The sequence below is a fragment of the Dermacentor andersoni genome, chromosome 8 (assembly GCF_023375885.2).
Source record: "Dermacentor andersoni chromosome 8, qqDerAnde1_hic_scaffold, whole genome shotgun sequence".
NCBI classification, from domain to species: Eukaryota; Metazoa; Arthropoda; class Arachnida; order Ixodida; family Ixodidae; genus Dermacentor; species Dermacentor andersoni.
The window spans coordinates 139361355-139377909 of NC_092821.1; the positions used below are offsets into that span (position 1 = coordinate 139361355).

Here is a 16555-nt window from a genome sequence, read left to right on the forward strand (position 1 = left end):
TGTGCAAGGCCATTTGGAACACATTTTCAGGACTATACCAGTTTTGAGAGATCAATTTTTAAATTTTCTGACAAAATGCATTGGCGTTCTAGTTACTTTTGTGCTTCAATGCATAAAACAACATTTTCTTTAGAGTATGTGGAATAGCAGAGCATTTTTACCGCATGTTTGAAGGCCATCCTCAGAATTCATTCCAAGCCACTATACCTTGCATACTCACTGGCTACAATTTGTAGATTGAATATGTGCTGTAAATAAATTACTTGAGAAGTTAATTACCCTAATTAGGTTAATTAGACAATGAAGTATTTTGATTTCTCGTAGAAATAATGGGCTGCCTCATCTAGTAATTTCGATCAAGGATTAGAATTCTGCTATCTGCCGCAGGCAATTTTTGCACATTTGGCGCAGCCAAAAAAAAAGCCCCTTTATATATACCCACAAATATATCTACCAAGATAGCGGCCGACAGCCATGCAAAACCTGGGAAAGCAGGCAAAGAAAGCTTTGCTGTAAAAATATTTTTCACACTAGTAGTGGTCTTTAAGTAATATTAGTTACTTGAAAAAGCATTTCTCACTAAGGTTTTTATAACCCATGAACATACAAATTTCCTAAAGTGACAAGTTTAGGCTACAATTAAATTATAAAAAATTAAATTAAAACAAATGAAGGGTCCAGTGATGCACAAAGCTCTCAAGAAACTTGCACCTGAAAAAATGACCTTTAAACGTTAAAAGAGTCTTAAAATTAAAGAAGTTCACCGATCTCACGCACTGTGGGAATTGATGTTATACAAGGCATTTTGCAGGCAGCTAGCTATCCAGCATTGTTTGGGGTCCCACAAAGGATCACAAAGGTGAACCAATGCGTTTGCGTAAATGGAGTATTTGTTCTTGTGGTGTGCGACACATATGTGACAACAGCAGCAAGACCACGGCAACGATCGTATGCTGCCAACAGCATAATTCCTACTGCATCCGTTTGATGCAAATTTATACAGCATACCGATTGTTGCGTTCTGCATACGTGAGAGATACACAAATTGTAATGTTATCTGTGATTAAGCATTACATACAATCGTACAAATTTATATGTATGTTAAAACAACAATGGCATTTGTACTCTGGCCAAGAAATGCTTAAACCATGATCAACTTGGGTCGGCATAATGTCACGAAGGCAGTTTAATGTCACAAAGCTACTTTGTAGTGTTAGCTGCTACAAAGAAAGTAGTGGCGAATGTGAGCCGATCCAGGAGATGGTGTAGTCTAACACAGTGTCTCAAAGCATGAGCTATCACGAGGACAGAACGCAAGGAAATGGCCCGTTAAGCATGCACAAAACAGCTCAAGGAGTTAGCCGGCTTTGGCATGAGAGGAGTATGCGTGCGATCCTGGCCTAGTGGTCAAAGCGTTTGACCAGTGTGCTCGATTCCACTAGCGGCAACGCATTTCTTTTTATTACAGAGGTCCGAAGTCAGGCTAGACAGGAGGAGTCGACCTACCTATCGACTTATCACAATATGCCTGGAATGAAGCGAAGAAGGCTTCGCATTAATAGTGATATTTCGGTATTTGATTGCATCATCGCAAATTGATTGCATCATCGCAAGGTCTCGTTACATAACTGGTACTGTTAGGACTGCATTATGGATTGTAAAGATTGGCTTTAACATTGTAGAATGCCTTACAAAATTTTTAAGCGTACCATGCAAGCTTGAGAAGCATGAAGCCCTGGGCCGACTTGACCCCTTAACTAGAACATCGCAGAAATGGGATGCAACGGGGAACCACCAATGCCCTGCAGTCAGTTTCTTTGTTTAATCCTGTTCCTCACTGTTCAGTTAACTTGAAAGCTTATCATGGTATGCCACTGTCTGCAAACAAACTATTCCAACAAGTGAAGCTTTACTATGCTCGGATGTTAAAAAAGCGGGACGATATATTCCACAAGAAAGCTTATCCTGGGATGCCACTGACTGTAACCTTACACTATTCCAACAAGTGAAGCTTTACTATACTCGGATGTTAAAAAAACAGGACAATATATGCCACAAGGTGCAGTACTAGGGATGCAAACGGTGTGGAAGTGTGTCGTATATAACGAAGTGGATCATTATAACCCAACCTCAACAACCAATGCCCGGTGAAAGACCACAGCTAACGTCATCCAAGTTATGACTGTTTCACTATGGTTATCCTGTTCTCTTTTCTCCCATAAACGTTGCCACCGTAGAGAACGGCACACCGAAATACATTTAAGGAGCGCAGTGGCACAGTTCAAGTTCTGATTAGCGCTAGCTTTAATTTATTACATCGCACAACAGATAAGGTGCGAGAAACACCTGTGGCCTTCACTAGCGATGCCAAGTACTACATTTATGTTGGGATGTAAAATACATTTATGTGCTTCAATTTTACGCGATGGTATGTCGCATAGTTACTGCAGGCCATTGACTGTTTCCTGTGCCTCACTCATTGCATGAGGGAATTAACCAAGGCAGTTAATGGTCAATACTTGAGCTGCCATTATGATTGAGCCATTTTTTTTTTCGTTGTCTGTTATCCTTTCAATTTCTTCTCCATCACAAATGCACAACCACCTCACAAGAGTACCCTAATGCGTTAACAATAAATAAATAAATAAAAAACAAGGTCCATTTAATTATATTACAGTTATCTTCTGTTAAGTAAACCTCAGTTAACTCGACTTTTAGCTTATTTCGACGTGCTGAAATGTCCCGACGAGAAACTATGCATTGCTATGGAAGAAAAGCTCATTTAGGTCGAACTCGAAAGCTTGCCTTTTCAGTTATTTTGATCCCCACCGACAAGCACCATCCTCCCCTCAGGTGTGTATCATTTATTATAAGCTTGAAAACACAGAAAATCCAGCAGATGACATTACTGCTTCCCTAGGTGTGAAGCTGTCTTATATAAATCTATTTTTATCTTCTAGTGGCCTACAATCCTTCCTCTTGTAAAGCAAACCAGTGGCACCTGTTTTGTATTGTGTCACACTGAGTCAGTACTTAAACAGGTTGTTGCACTTCGCCTCACGCTGGAGTCGTGCTTCAGGAGCAGGAAACCAAAAGGCATTACACGCTTACTTCAAGCAACAAAAAAAGGTTTGAATTCATTAATTTTTGCTGCTGCCATTTGTTAATTTGACCTTTCAGACAATCAGTTCAAACAAATCCCAGAAGAGTAAAATGAACAGCAGTCGACTGCACATCTGCTGTATAACACTACGTAAGTGCACAAAGGATGTCTTGAGAAGTGCTAACGTGCGGCTAATAAAAGGGCCATAGATTGACCACATGCTATCACTACTATTGCCCAGCTTGTTATGAACATCCGCAATATGTTTTTAAAGTACTATGCACAGTATGAAACGAGAAGTAAGGGGGTTAAACGAGGGGCCCGATTTTATTAGTCATATCATAAGCCAACAAACATGCGAAGGTTGTGGGTTCGTTCCCCACCTGCGGCAAGTTGTTTTTTCATCCACTTTAATTTCCAATAATCGATCATTTCTTTATTTAATTTATTAAGAACAAGTAATTTCCAGTATGTTGTCCTTGATGTCAGTGTTTGTAAGCTTCTTATGATATGCACAGTATTAGTATTTTGAAATTTTGGAGAACCAACTTCAGAGCGCCGCTGCAATTTTTTTCAAAGCAAAAAGTATTTCGCATGTGCAGCAATGAGAGGCAAACGGACCAAAGTCATGTTTATTTTTTTTTTCACACACTTTTGTACATGCAAAGAAGTGAAAAAATATAGTATTTACAGATGTTATTCTCTAAGACACATCTTTAACAGGGATGCTGAATAAAAATATTTTCATTGTATATATATAATTATTCCCTTTGTACTACACGTGACAACTGCACAATAAACAACTACAAGTTTTAACAGTTTGTTTGAGCAGTTGTGAAAACTATCTTGTTTAACAAGAACATACTAAAAATATAGACTCAAGAAAGTCCACCTAACAACATGGAAGTGTGTGGGAAGAAAGGTAATACGGTCACTCTCTCATATAAAAACGAAATGTCCATGGCACCAGATTTGCACTCGTTGACGCAACCACTTCGCAGTTGACCACCTAGAGTTGCGTGCATTGCAGTCGGCCTGATAGTATCACAAACTGGTATGTACGCTAGATAAAAAGATGCGCAACAGTGTCAGTGCTACATGACAACGATCCAACGGCATCGGTCATCGTGGCTTCCAAATGATGCATTGCTCAGGGGTGCACCTTGGTACTGGGTCTTCTGAAGTGACTGAGGAATGTGAACTGATTGGTTCTTCACAGCTTCTCCACACCTAGAAGATGGGGGAAAAATATTAAGTGGCAGCAAGTGACTTCACCGTGAAATATGGTGCACAGTGTAACCCCATTGGGTCGGGCCAATTCATGATGAACAATGGCTACAGGTGTCAACCACACAGACGGAGTAACATTTTCAGCTCCCGCAAGGCTCTCACAATGAAGGTGGAAGCGACAAAATGGTCACTCAAGTATGCCACATGACACGTCTCGGACATGCGGCATGCGCAAACCGGGGCAAATGTTCAACATTCCAGTTGACAGTGTTTCCCGTAACTTGGATGTTCCAAGCAACAGTGGGCACTCTTAACTGGAACGATGCAAAACTTTCTATCAATGTCTAGGTTTGCAGAACATGTAGCACGCAGTACTTTAGGCGGCCCGGACTGTGTGAATTTCAGTTGTAGATGAGCAGCTGCACCGGCATGAACCCCCGTCTCACAACTATAATGGAGGATGGTCCAACAACATGGTTATTTCGAGATGGTGTTAAGCTCTCTTCAGTGCAAGCAAACGAGTACAGCAGTGGAGCATACCTTCGCAAAGAGTACACAGCATGCTGCAATCACTTCTGCAATCTGGATCGGCAATGCAGGCGTTCACGCTTATACACATACCTCAAGAAAACTTCCAATGTCCCCACAAGGTTGTCTGACACTGCCCCCCCACACCTGCAGCCCGAAAATTTGCACCAATCCTGCTTTCTGACAAGGCATGAATGAGCCATGCCCATACAACTCTATCTTGAAGGCCGATGATGATCTCAATCTACAAAATAACTACGCCAGCTACATGAAATAAGCTCACTGTATTGATCTGAGTGTTGCATAGCCGAAATTGTAGAAAGGCAGATAAGGTTATACAGCCACTTAATTATTATTGGTTATAACAACAAAAAGCGTTTTTTTTTTTTTTCTCCTAGCAAGAATGTCAGTGCATGTACATAGCACACGAAAAAGAATCGGTCTCCGACAGAGACTTGGTGAAAGCGCACTCTTTGAAAATCTAATTCAGTGGATCGTACACAGCTGCATAATGTGGGTCTTCAATGTCCGAAAATATTCAGGAAATATATTTCTCCTGCTTCATTTTATAACATACATTTCACTGTTAAAGCTCTTGAAGAGACACATACAACAATAAATAAATAAATAAGATCAACACCCTGCCCCCCCTTCTGCAGCACTGATCAGTGCTATGAATGCAGCATATAAAATGCCAATATGCAGATTCATCCAAATTTACTTTCATTAGAACACGAATCATGCAGTGTAAAATGCAGAAGGAAACACAAAACACAACAAAGCCAGCGAGACGATGCATCTCATGCATGCATTGCACCCAAAATGGAAGGTACATTTCTGACAATTCACACACTTCAATTCACCCACTTCAATTCACACAAAGAACAGAGTGTCGCACATGTCAGCACAAGAACTACAAGTGTGGATGCATCAGGCATGACACATGCGGAAAGCTAGTGGAATACTTTCAAAGTATCCGGCAATGCAAGAAGAAAAGAAAAAGCATTGCAACCACAAAAAACGAAGAAAAAGAAAAGCACACAAACAGCTTCACTACAGTTCAGGCACATGCATACTTACTGTGAGTCAGCTATGCTTCTTCATGTCAGTGCTATGTAAAAAGACATGAAGAAAACTTGTGAGGAGAGCTTCCCTCCAAACATAAACTTGATGCCTAATCAATAAACATTTGGTGGGTAATCACTCTTAGTGCTTACTCTAAATGCTACGCTTGGAAAGCTGTTGCCTTATATAGCATGAGGACGGGTCCATGCTGACATTTATTTATGACTCATAATGACAACATTAAATGCTGTAACCAGGGACAGCACAGATCATGATGCTTAGGTGCTGACCTGCTTAGGAAAATTGAGAAGTAGTTAACATTCGGCAATAGCAGTAGCAATAAATATCTTCAGATAAAGTATAATCTTGCTGAAGTGTGACGGAGAGCATAAGGAATAGGACCTTTCAGATAAATATGATTCAGATCACAAACTTCCTCCAATAATCAGTATTGCTCATAATGCTTTTGTTCCTAAAATGTATCAACAAGGTTATAGTCAACACATCCCTATGACCTGAACTGCACTTTAATGTATTCCAAATGGCCTATAATGCTGGACACACGACCTCGTTACCTTAGAGTGATATGTGGTCACTCACCATTAATGTGCACATTTCATCCTCACTGCTGCCTTGATAAGGAAGAAGAAAATTGATACAGCAAGTTTTATGGGTGCCGGCAAAGACACCAGCTTTCTCAGACAGCAGATATGTGTCAGGGTTCTACACTACGAGCCAACCAGCTAGGTTATCATACACGCACAGTTACATATTGATGATAAAGGTTTTGCCAGCATTCGTCATGCCTAGTAGCAACATCAGTCAGTATGACGTCCACTGTCGGATGAAGGCCTCTCCAAGGAATCTCCAATTATTCCTGTTGCAAGACTCATAAGGGAGGTAGTGGCCAAATACACTGTGCTGGGTAAACCAACTTGCATTCTGGTGAGGGAGTGTCTTCTTGAAGCTCAGTGGGCATTCCTAATTTGGTTGCATCTGGACTAGCATAACCCCATTTGCACTCGGCCGTTCTTTCTTTTTTTTTTTTTCTAGATTCAGGTGCTACCTCAAGCCTGTGAAAAATGTGGTGGCCTGGACAAGGATTCGGACATGGGACCTTGAGTACAAGAATCCAATGCTCTAGCTCCACCTCATGCATCATATGCTCAGGGACATCCCAGGCAAACCGAATGTTGAAATAATAACCGCACGCGCATCACATATGTTACGGGGCAGAGTTGCAAAAATTTTCTGTGGTAATACAGAACTAAAGCAAGCTGTGCAAGGTCTTATAGACACACTTAACTGAGAAGCCACCTGTGTCTGTCTTTTCATTCTTCATTTAGAACAAGCAGAAAATGTGAAAAAGAAAATCCACACACTTGCTCGGCTAGTTCGTTCTTACTTTGTTATGGCGTAAAAGATGCGAAATCATGTGAAAAACAAAAACAAAAGGACAGGAAAGAGCGTCACTCACAACCAGGCTTATCTAAAGCAAGGAGTTCACTTTTTTGTTAACGCTTCAATGACGACACATATAAATACCCCACAAAAGTGCTTATTTTCTATATAAATGTGCAAGACATGTCGAGAGTAAGCGTAATCGACAAGAACAAAAATATTTTGCAGAAACTTTTATAGCAATGGGGGGGAATACCCAAGGCAGAAAACCAGAAGTGGGCTTCACCCCAAGCCACCTGTGACTTCTGTTTGGAATTTGTACAGACGGCTCTCATCATATGCGAACCATAGGCACACATTTCATTTGCTTGACATCGCGTACTGGTCATTCCAAGCGAAACGTCCCAGACCCCCAAAGTGACGATCATCGATTCTCTTAGGAAAAAGGTTGGGCATGTTGGCAATTGTGTGAAAGAGGTTTCAACAAAGCAATTTTCTCAAAAAAGAATTTATTGGTGATGCAAGCGCTCTTTGAAGTTTCCGCAAAGAAGCAAAAATTGGTTGGAGGCAAATTTCTTTAATCAAGTGTGAAACTAGGTTCAATGACAAATCTTATGTTAGAATATTTTACTGACATGGTTCTCTTATATGACGTCATACGTGAACACGTTTACAAATTTTCCACGTTTAGTCGGCTCAGTAAATACAGGCGGAAAATTTTGCATTTTCAGAAATTTTTTGCATCAAGATTGTTAACGTTTCAGCCACAATATATTTTAAAAACCTATTTTGACCCATTGCTATAATTTATACTAAAAATAATGTTTGACTACGTAAATCAAGTACTTAAAAATTACTTCCAAATTTGGCAAAAGGTTACTTTTTGATGATGTTCAGACCATAATTAAGCATTACCATCCTCTGATAAAATACATGACATACCTCATCATAGTCACAAGCCTCTCATCTTGTGATATGGAAATTTTAGCTTGAGTAAATTCTGTTTGAGGCGAGCAAAATTTTTTTGAAATGCACAATCTATCTCACCAGTAGGCTCACTCTCTTTGTCCAATTTTCTTATCAGCGGCCTTTAAATAACACCTTCGAAGACGGCTCGTGCACCTGGTGACTATTGGATATGACTTAAATCCCAGCACGTCGTCTCCGAGATTTTAAGCCCGTCGAGGACAGCTGCAGGCGCTGCCTAATTTTGGAGGTAATTCCAGGGAGCTGCATTAGTTCCCAATATTCTGGGTCATGTGTCACTCTTGGTGAGTGGAGATGGTAGCAAATTTTCTTTTTCTTTTTAGTCCAGTATCAAAAATGCCTATTTCTGCAAGCTTGTTACAATGCATCCACTTGTATATAAAATGTAAAATTTTGCGCGGAAGCTGCATCATATCTGCCCCATTGAAAGTAGGCTTTTTAAATGATCCGAAAATTTGTTGGCCTTTACAGTGGAGGCATACTACGTCAAAAAGAGACAAGACATTTGCATCAGCAACATGTCTATGGCCCTGCACAGCTAGTGCACATCAATTTCTTTGATTTTTGCTTTAGAATGAGCATGTATTCTGTCACTCTTGTTCCCTTTGTTATCTGGTCATCTGATGTCAAAGCCCAAATGTTATTTCTCATATTGCTACCTTCCCTAACCCATTGGCTACCGAATACGACACAAGCCAACTGGCCCTCCATGTTGATTATTTTTGCCCCGTACAGGCGCTGCGCAACCCTCCATTGTCGTGTTCATTATATAATATTTTGCAGCAATTAACGCTGAAAGAATGCAAATATGTTATGGTTTATTTGCGATATAAAGCGGAACTTTTCATTTTAGAAACGTAACTGTCAGTCACAGAGTCATTTTTGTGTGGAAAAGCTTGAAAAACTCAGGCGTGTGGGGGGCAGTACTGTTCTTCTGACACTCTCAACAGTTCTAAACTTGTCCAGCATATATTTCGCTGTCACACCTATCTACGAATAGCCCTTAAACCAACAACACGACTCACCCGGCGAATCACCGGCTTTGGCATTACGACCCCCGTTCCTATGCCCGCCGATCCGCTGGCTTTGGAAGCCAACGGGTAAAAAAAATCTAACCGTTTGTTTTGAGTGAACTGGGTTGCGAGTGATGCTCCTATCCTGTCCTGTCATTTCTTCACATTGTTTCACGTATTCTACAGCTTTACCATGTAAAAGGAGGTGCGACAGGTGCCACTTGCATGCAGTTGAATTTACAGGGGTGGGAGCAGTGCTGTGAGTACTAGAGTAGACCAGGGAGCGAAAGAAAAAGTCCATTTTGGAGCAGGGTTGAAGCACGAAAACATTGATACCGAGGCACCTCGAGAACACGACCGAAACAAGGAAAAGTCAATATCGGGGCATCAGGAACAGGAATGAAGCAAGAAAAGGGCGGTCCCACAGCAACAGAGAAGCAGACTTGGAAAAAAAAAAAAAAAAAACAGCTTGAGAGTGGCCCAAGAGCACGATTGACGCAAGAAAATGTCCTTGTTGGAGCAGCTCAAGAACAGGAAACATAAAGTGTTCTATCAATAAAATTTGGTTTTGGAACGCTTGCTAATAGCAAATGTGAGATCAAGTACAAAAACGTTCATTTTTGATAAAAACGAGCAATCCGAAAAATTCTGCTTTCATTCAGATTGTGCACACAAAAAAAATTATTAGTACCCCATCATCCAAGGTCGTTATCCTGTCCACTACAGTATAGAACAAGTAGTTTGTTCTTCTCATTCATGGCTTCCATGCATAGTGAAGCACTTTATGTCATTAAAGCATTCACTCATAAAACAAAGCATGTATAATTTAAGTAATGAAAAAAGCTAAGCTTGAGAAGGAATCTGAAGCTAAAACAACAACAATTTCTTCAGAGAAAAGCTCTGTGGCCTGGCAGAGCCTAAGTTATGCCTCTAATTCAAGGGTATGGTTCTGAGAGTGTTATGTTAGAATATTATATAATGCTAATATTGTATACGATACAGTGTTTCATTTTGTTATTGTTCCTCTTTGTACTATGTAACCTACTCCCCTCTACAATTCCTGACCACTTGAGGGAATAAATAAATAAATAAATAAATAAATAAATAAATAAATAAATAAATAAATGTATGAACCTCAAGACATCTCTCTTCGTCTGTATTCTTACCAATTTGCAAGGTATCCTCACCCCCAATGTAAAGTATCGCCACATGGGCTAAGTGCACAAAGGGTTGTTGCAGTTAAAAAAAAAAAAAAAAAGAAGTCCTTATCGACATCTCTGAAAACATACCTCACTACTGGTGAGGTTCCATGCTGCGACCATTGCGGTGTAGTATTGCAAAGAACACAGGGGAAATCTGTCAATTAAAGGCAGCTGGCACAAAGAGAAAACCTCGAGTGAAATATTTCTACATCAGTACAATGAAGCTAAGTTTTGTAGATGGTGAATAAGAAAGAGTGTCCCCATGACACTTCCAATGAAGTATCAGTGGCCTGATACTTTCCTGCTCACATTAACTGCAGCTGCTTCACAATATTGCTTGTTAATACTACTTAGTGTAATAACGGAAAATCTTTCCTTTCTCATACTTGCATGGACATTTGAAAAACTCATACTGGCTTGCGCACCACAGGAGCATTAAATTTCAAGAAAGGCTCCTCCATGCTTTTTGTCTGAAACGTGCAAAATTTCCAGTGGCCAGTAGAAAGTACGATCAATTCTGCCTCTAAGGTGCCAAATAAGACCCTCCTATTCCAAATTATTATGTATGGAAGGGCAGAAATATCCTCAAAATACCATGCGAAGTACAGGAACCTCGAATGTTCCAAAGTATTGTTATCCCTACGCCTATGCAGTCAAGACAATAAATAGTGTGGTATCATCATCAGATGTCACTTCCCATGCACGGTGGCCTGCTCAATCCACACACGGCAAGCTGGTCTTCAAAGCTTAGGCATAAAGCTGCAGCATGTAACTGATGGAATGAAAAAGCTTTATCACAGGAGCTGATGGTATGCTAGCCTGTATTAGAGGAAAGGTGAAGTCGAGCAAAGGATAAAACTATTTCCTGGCATGTACGAATGCCATGGTTTGCAGCAGGAAAGCTAGGGACAGTTATAAGCTACAAGTTAACAAGAAGCTTATTTCGGAAAAGCCTGCTGTGTCCTGCCCATAGCCTGTACCCAAAATGTTTACAGCTAAAACGGGCACAAAGAAGAGATGCTGCCATGACGGAGCAAAGCACAACACGCTGCATTCGCACGCAGAAAACCAGAGGGGGCCCACTAAGGAAATCCAACTACAGATTGAGTGTGTGAATCGTGAAAAACACTGCAGTGCATGGGGGTGAGTTTGCAGAAAATAACAACAAAGAAAACATGCTTTCTTCTGCACTCTGATGTCCTGTGCGCTGCAGTGTTTTCCATGTTTTGGCTCATCAACAAGCCTTACAGCCAGTACTGGTGCAAGTGCAATGTGCAGGAGTCGGCACAGCGGTATTCAGCAAATACACACACACACACGCTGCAGATGTGCAACATGTCAGAGAGCCCTCTTCTCAATGTGGCAAGTACTGTGCCAACTCTGTGCCAACTCTGTGCCAACTCTGTGCCAACTCTGTGCCAACTCTGTGCCAACTATGTGCCAACTATGTGCCAACTCTGTGTTGAGCGGTGGCACACACTCTGTACAAGTGTGCTCACACATATGGTTCTCGCTTTCAACATTTTGCTACTTCCGAGCGTGGCAATCCTGATCAGTTTAAGATGGTCAATGTTGAAGAAATGCCAGACAAGAAAATAGCTTTCCGTCAGACATTGGACATCTTGCATGTGCTGAGCTACTTGAATATCAAACTATGTTGTGGTTCACTTCAGATTCAGCATATCTTTCAGCACAACTGCACTTGCATTCTAGTGCAAGATGGCACGCTTCCACCCCTGAACCCTATACTATTAGACAACTGTAGTTGTTCTTTCTTTACATGCTTCTCTCTGCACCTTTGTGCATTTCAAGTTTCATTCCTACTGACCAATTATTATGAAGCTTACTTTTGCAATTAGCTCTTAGATGCCTTACAGTGGCCCATTCTACACTTACTTCTTGACACACTACGCACATACTATGTGTATGTTCAATTTCTTATTGTAATTCTTACATACACCAAGTGATCATGTGATCTTCGACGCTCCCATACGTGAAATGTTACCAATTCGTAAACATGTATGCGTGATAATAAGCAGGAAACAAGTTCAAGTAGTGCAGAAACTGGGTCGTTACGTACAGGGCTCGTCAGAGCTACTGTTGTCAGAGACAGCGTGGCCTTTGTGGCGATGGGAGTCGACAAACGTCTGCCACTCTATGATCCAGAAACAAAGTGTGCCCAGCGTTGCCGACACCACCAGGATTAGCAGCTGGTACGGCAGCAGCAGGTAGTTGGAGTAGAAGAAGGCAATTGCGGCAGCTACCGCCTGTAGGCAGGGAAAAAAAAAAGAAAAGGAAAGATGGAGATCCAAAGGAATTAGTGATGTGTACATAAGGGTTACTGTAAAATGTGGCAGAAAACTCGTGCCTGCTTGTTATGAGATATTGGCGGTGAGTTCTCAGCTAACTACTAAAAAAATGCCAAATGATGACTTTATTGTGCCGGTTTTCCCGATGGCATCAAAAGATAAATCAAAGATTGTACCACAATGTATGTGCCAATTAAGCGCGCTTCGTCACTGCGCTTTTGTGAATGTGGTGAAGAGGCCCCGCCAATGCACTTGCGAGAAGCATTATGGTGGCATTGAGACAGCAAAGAGAGAAAAACTGCCCCTGCGAGTCTCGAGACACAACAATCTTCTGAGAAACACGCCCGAAAACTCTCACTGTGGTAAATTTGTCCCGACTTCACCATCGATGGCAGATGTTAGGCTAGTTATTAGGGCTAGGCGACTATTTCTCACCACCCTCTCTCAAAGGAAATGCCAATAAATCATCATCACTGTCAAGTCACAAGCATTTGTTAAATTACATAGCCTTTTTGGACCATGGCGTGGCCACGCCAACAACGCCAACACCGAATTTTCCGCCTCATGAGCTAAGTAACGCTTTCGCATTAGTAACTTGCTTTGTGTCTTCAACAGCAAGCTTTGCTTGTAGCCAGGCTGGCATCACTATGACACAGATGACTACATAGACTGGCACAATTTTTATCCACTGGAAAGCATAAATATCTAACTGGTGCATGAGGAACACATCATCAGTTACCTGGATGAACTTGAAAATGGCAAATGCTGGTGCACTGTTATCTGAGTAGACGAATCCAAGAATAGAATAGATCTGAAAAGTAATTTAAGACAGCACTTATTAGACGAGCATGCCGTAATGGTCGGCAATAAGAGTAAAGAACTGCCATGTTTATGGATGTGTTCATAAACAAACATAAACAAACAAACCTAAAGAAACTATTTGCAGAGGTTGCCCTTGTACGATGAACAAGTCAGTTTGCTATGCATTCGGTCACTGTATGAAGTATTCAGTCATACAAAAAATGTCTGCGATATGAGCTGCCAGCAGATAAATCTGTAGCTGGCGGCTGTTTTTCTATTTCTAATCAGTAATTCTTGATTATGATGATGTTTTTGCTTTTATACTTTTATAGGTTATTCAGCAAGTTGTGAAACTGTTTAGCTATTTTATTCTCATGATCATTGTGAACAAAGTTAACTGTATTAATCACAGCAAGCAAATTAAAATCAAATGAAAGTTGGTACTATATGTACTTGCAATATGAATGCTACATTCACTGCCACCTTGAGACTCACCTGGGTATTGTAGCAGCTGTCACCAAATCCAAGCAAGAAGCTGCCCACAAAAGCAAGGTAGAGACTAAAAAGAAAAGGAAAAGAAAGAAAAGAAATTGAACCATGTTTGAACACAGGCAGCTAAGTTGATCAACAGAGAAGAAAACAGCCTAGTACTGGTGATGAGGTATTGTCTTGTTGGCACGAAATCTTAATGTTTAAGCAAACATGGAATGACATGGCCTATCAGGCAGGAACAAACACATGAATAATAACTTTCAACACGTGTACTGTAGACTTCATATGCGCTCACGAAAGGCCAAATTTGTTGAGCAAGCATACATACCCGCGATGATGTACACTGACTCCAATTGGGTTCTAGAAGAGTAAACATACTCCACTTGGGGAGTAAAACTCTTCTCGGAAATGGAGTTAAATATGCAACATGCAGTTACACCCACGGGAAAGTCTTGCTGGCATTCCATTGCGAAAGACGGACTGATGGGCTTCTTGGTATGACATTCTGTATATGGTATGGTACACTTGTGACATGGAGGATGACAGAAATTGATTACATGCAATCGGTATATTGCTCATGCGCAGCAAACCATCAGTAATTATTATCACTGCGTCCCAGTCTTTTTTATCGGCTAGCACGTTCTGGTTTCGCTATTCTCTAAAAGCGTTCCATTGCTTTTGGAGTGAGGGCGATAGCTTAGTGAATAGTGTTGCTTTGCCAAAACGCACTTGCTCGTGATGTAGGCAGGGTCTGTAGTGGGTCCCAGCGGTGAGTTTGCTGGCAGGTTTACAAAAATGGTGTAGAAGGCAGCAATGTGCACGATGTAACCGAGGAGAATGATGGGGTCCCTGCCAGCCTTATTTGTCTGCTTGCCCAGGATGCTGAAGAGGAGCCCACCTGAGCAGAATGAATGAATGAATCAATCAATCAATCAACTTTATTGTAAAGATAATTGTTACAAACAAAATGCCAATTCAACATAAATGCTTGGCCCTCCACATGAACAACAGAATTGGTAAAACGTTTCTCTCTAACACATCTTTCAAAGAAAACAACAGTTTATTTCTGTGCGCAAGAACGCGGTGGTTGCCCATCGGCACCACGCAACAGAATGTTCGAGAATGCGTGCAACAGTGCACTTGAGCATGGGGGAAAGCCGCTCCCTGCTTTGGTGTAAGATAATAAGCCGGCCGTGGAGTTCAAGGGGTCCCACTCTCACGTGACATGCTGGCACCTGTCGGGTAGTCCTTTTTGACAGTTTAACAATGCCACAGAAATGAGGTCGTTTGCTTGCTTACAAACTAGCAACTTCCTTTAACGGGATATATATCAGGATGTATATCACTGTGTTTACTTTATGTGATTTCAACAGAACAGTAAAATGAACCCGTTATGAAATAATCTCACAGAACATCTGATAAAGACAGGAGAGTTGGCCACAGATGGTGTGGTATAATACACAATGATGTAGGCCCGGCTAATAAAAAGAAAAGTGAGAGAAACTTAACCATGGTGTTAATGCCACGAGCGTCGGCCCAACATCTTTAGGTGGTTTGAAAATCACAACAGCACTTGAAGCGAAAAACTAACATGCTAACTGGGAATTGGAAGTTTTAAGAATAAACATGCACTCTGTCACTCCGGAAATTTAGGCTACAACTAATTTTATGGCTGCAATACAGCAAACTAAATTGTGCTGCAATGCTAGTGCTTTAAATAAGTGCTAGGGATTTCAATGTGTGCTGGCTAGTAACACCCGACTGCCAGGAAGAGATAAAGATTTTTAAATAAACCTTGCCACATCCCCCAAATTTTCCTTCTTTTTTGCTGTGTGCGAGCCTTTACACAACTTACAGCTACCCACCTGTGGTATTCATTGCGACGAATCAACAATCATGCCCGAATCAAGAATGTGACTCAAGCAACAGTGAGGCAGATTCTCTCAATCGCTTGTGTGTGCTTCATTAATCTCTGCAACTCAAGAATGAAGTTGGCTTAAGATAAGAATGCAACATTTTTGTGAAACAAAAGAGAAAGAACAGAATGTCCGTGAACTGTTCTATTCTTCAGAGAGAACTAACTTTAAACAGAGTTCAACTGAAGGAACCCTACTGCACTCCTACCTGTGATTTCTCCAGCACCAATGAGAAGACCATTGATGCCAAGGAACTTGGAAGAGTCCTTGCCAAAGCTTTTTGTGAAGCCGAGGCACGAACCATAAACACCACTGAAGAACGACAGCTCCAATCCTGCAAAACATGTTCTTTTTTGGCTATTTGGTCGTAGCGAGATAAACGAGTGAGGTGAGAAGCAAACCGATACCAGGTAGAACTGCTTCACAGATATATGCATGCTGTTAAACCAAATTCTCATGTTAAAAAGAAGAAAAAAGATTGCTACATCTGAACAGTTCATCAAGAATG

At 41.1% G+C, this 16555-nt stretch overlaps 1 protein-coding gene across 3 annotated transcripts in view; it reads right to left on the reverse strand.

The window, feature by feature from the left end:
- Nucleotides 1–3708: 3708 nt before the first annotated feature.
- Nucleotides 3709–16555, reverse strand: part of LOC126525953 (UNC93-like protein MFSD11) — a 52600-nt gene continuing 39753 nt past the window's right edge. The window contains exons 9-16 of one of the 3 annotated variants that reach the window (XM_055067842.2): nucleotides 16256–16381; nucleotides 14861–15029; nucleotides 14135–14198; nucleotides 13578–13649; nucleotides 12610–12796; nucleotides 6527–6558; nucleotides 5942–5972; nucleotides 3709–4333 (exon numbers count right to left, since the gene is read on the reverse strand). In XM_055067842.2, coding sequence (XP_054923817.2) covers nucleotides 5967–5972; nucleotides 6527–6558; nucleotides 12610–12796; nucleotides 13578–13649; nucleotides 14135–14198; nucleotides 14861–15029; nucleotides 16256–16381 — 656 coding nt within the window. In that variant the 3' untranslated portion in view covers nucleotides 3709–4333; nucleotides 5942–5966. The remainder of the gene's footprint in view (nucleotides 4334–5941; nucleotides 5973–6526; nucleotides 6559–12609; nucleotides 12797–13577; nucleotides 13650–14134; nucleotides 14199–14860; nucleotides 15030–16255; nucleotides 16382–16555) is intronic. The other 2 variants (XM_050173951.3, XM_050173950.3) reach the window with 2 other exon arrangements.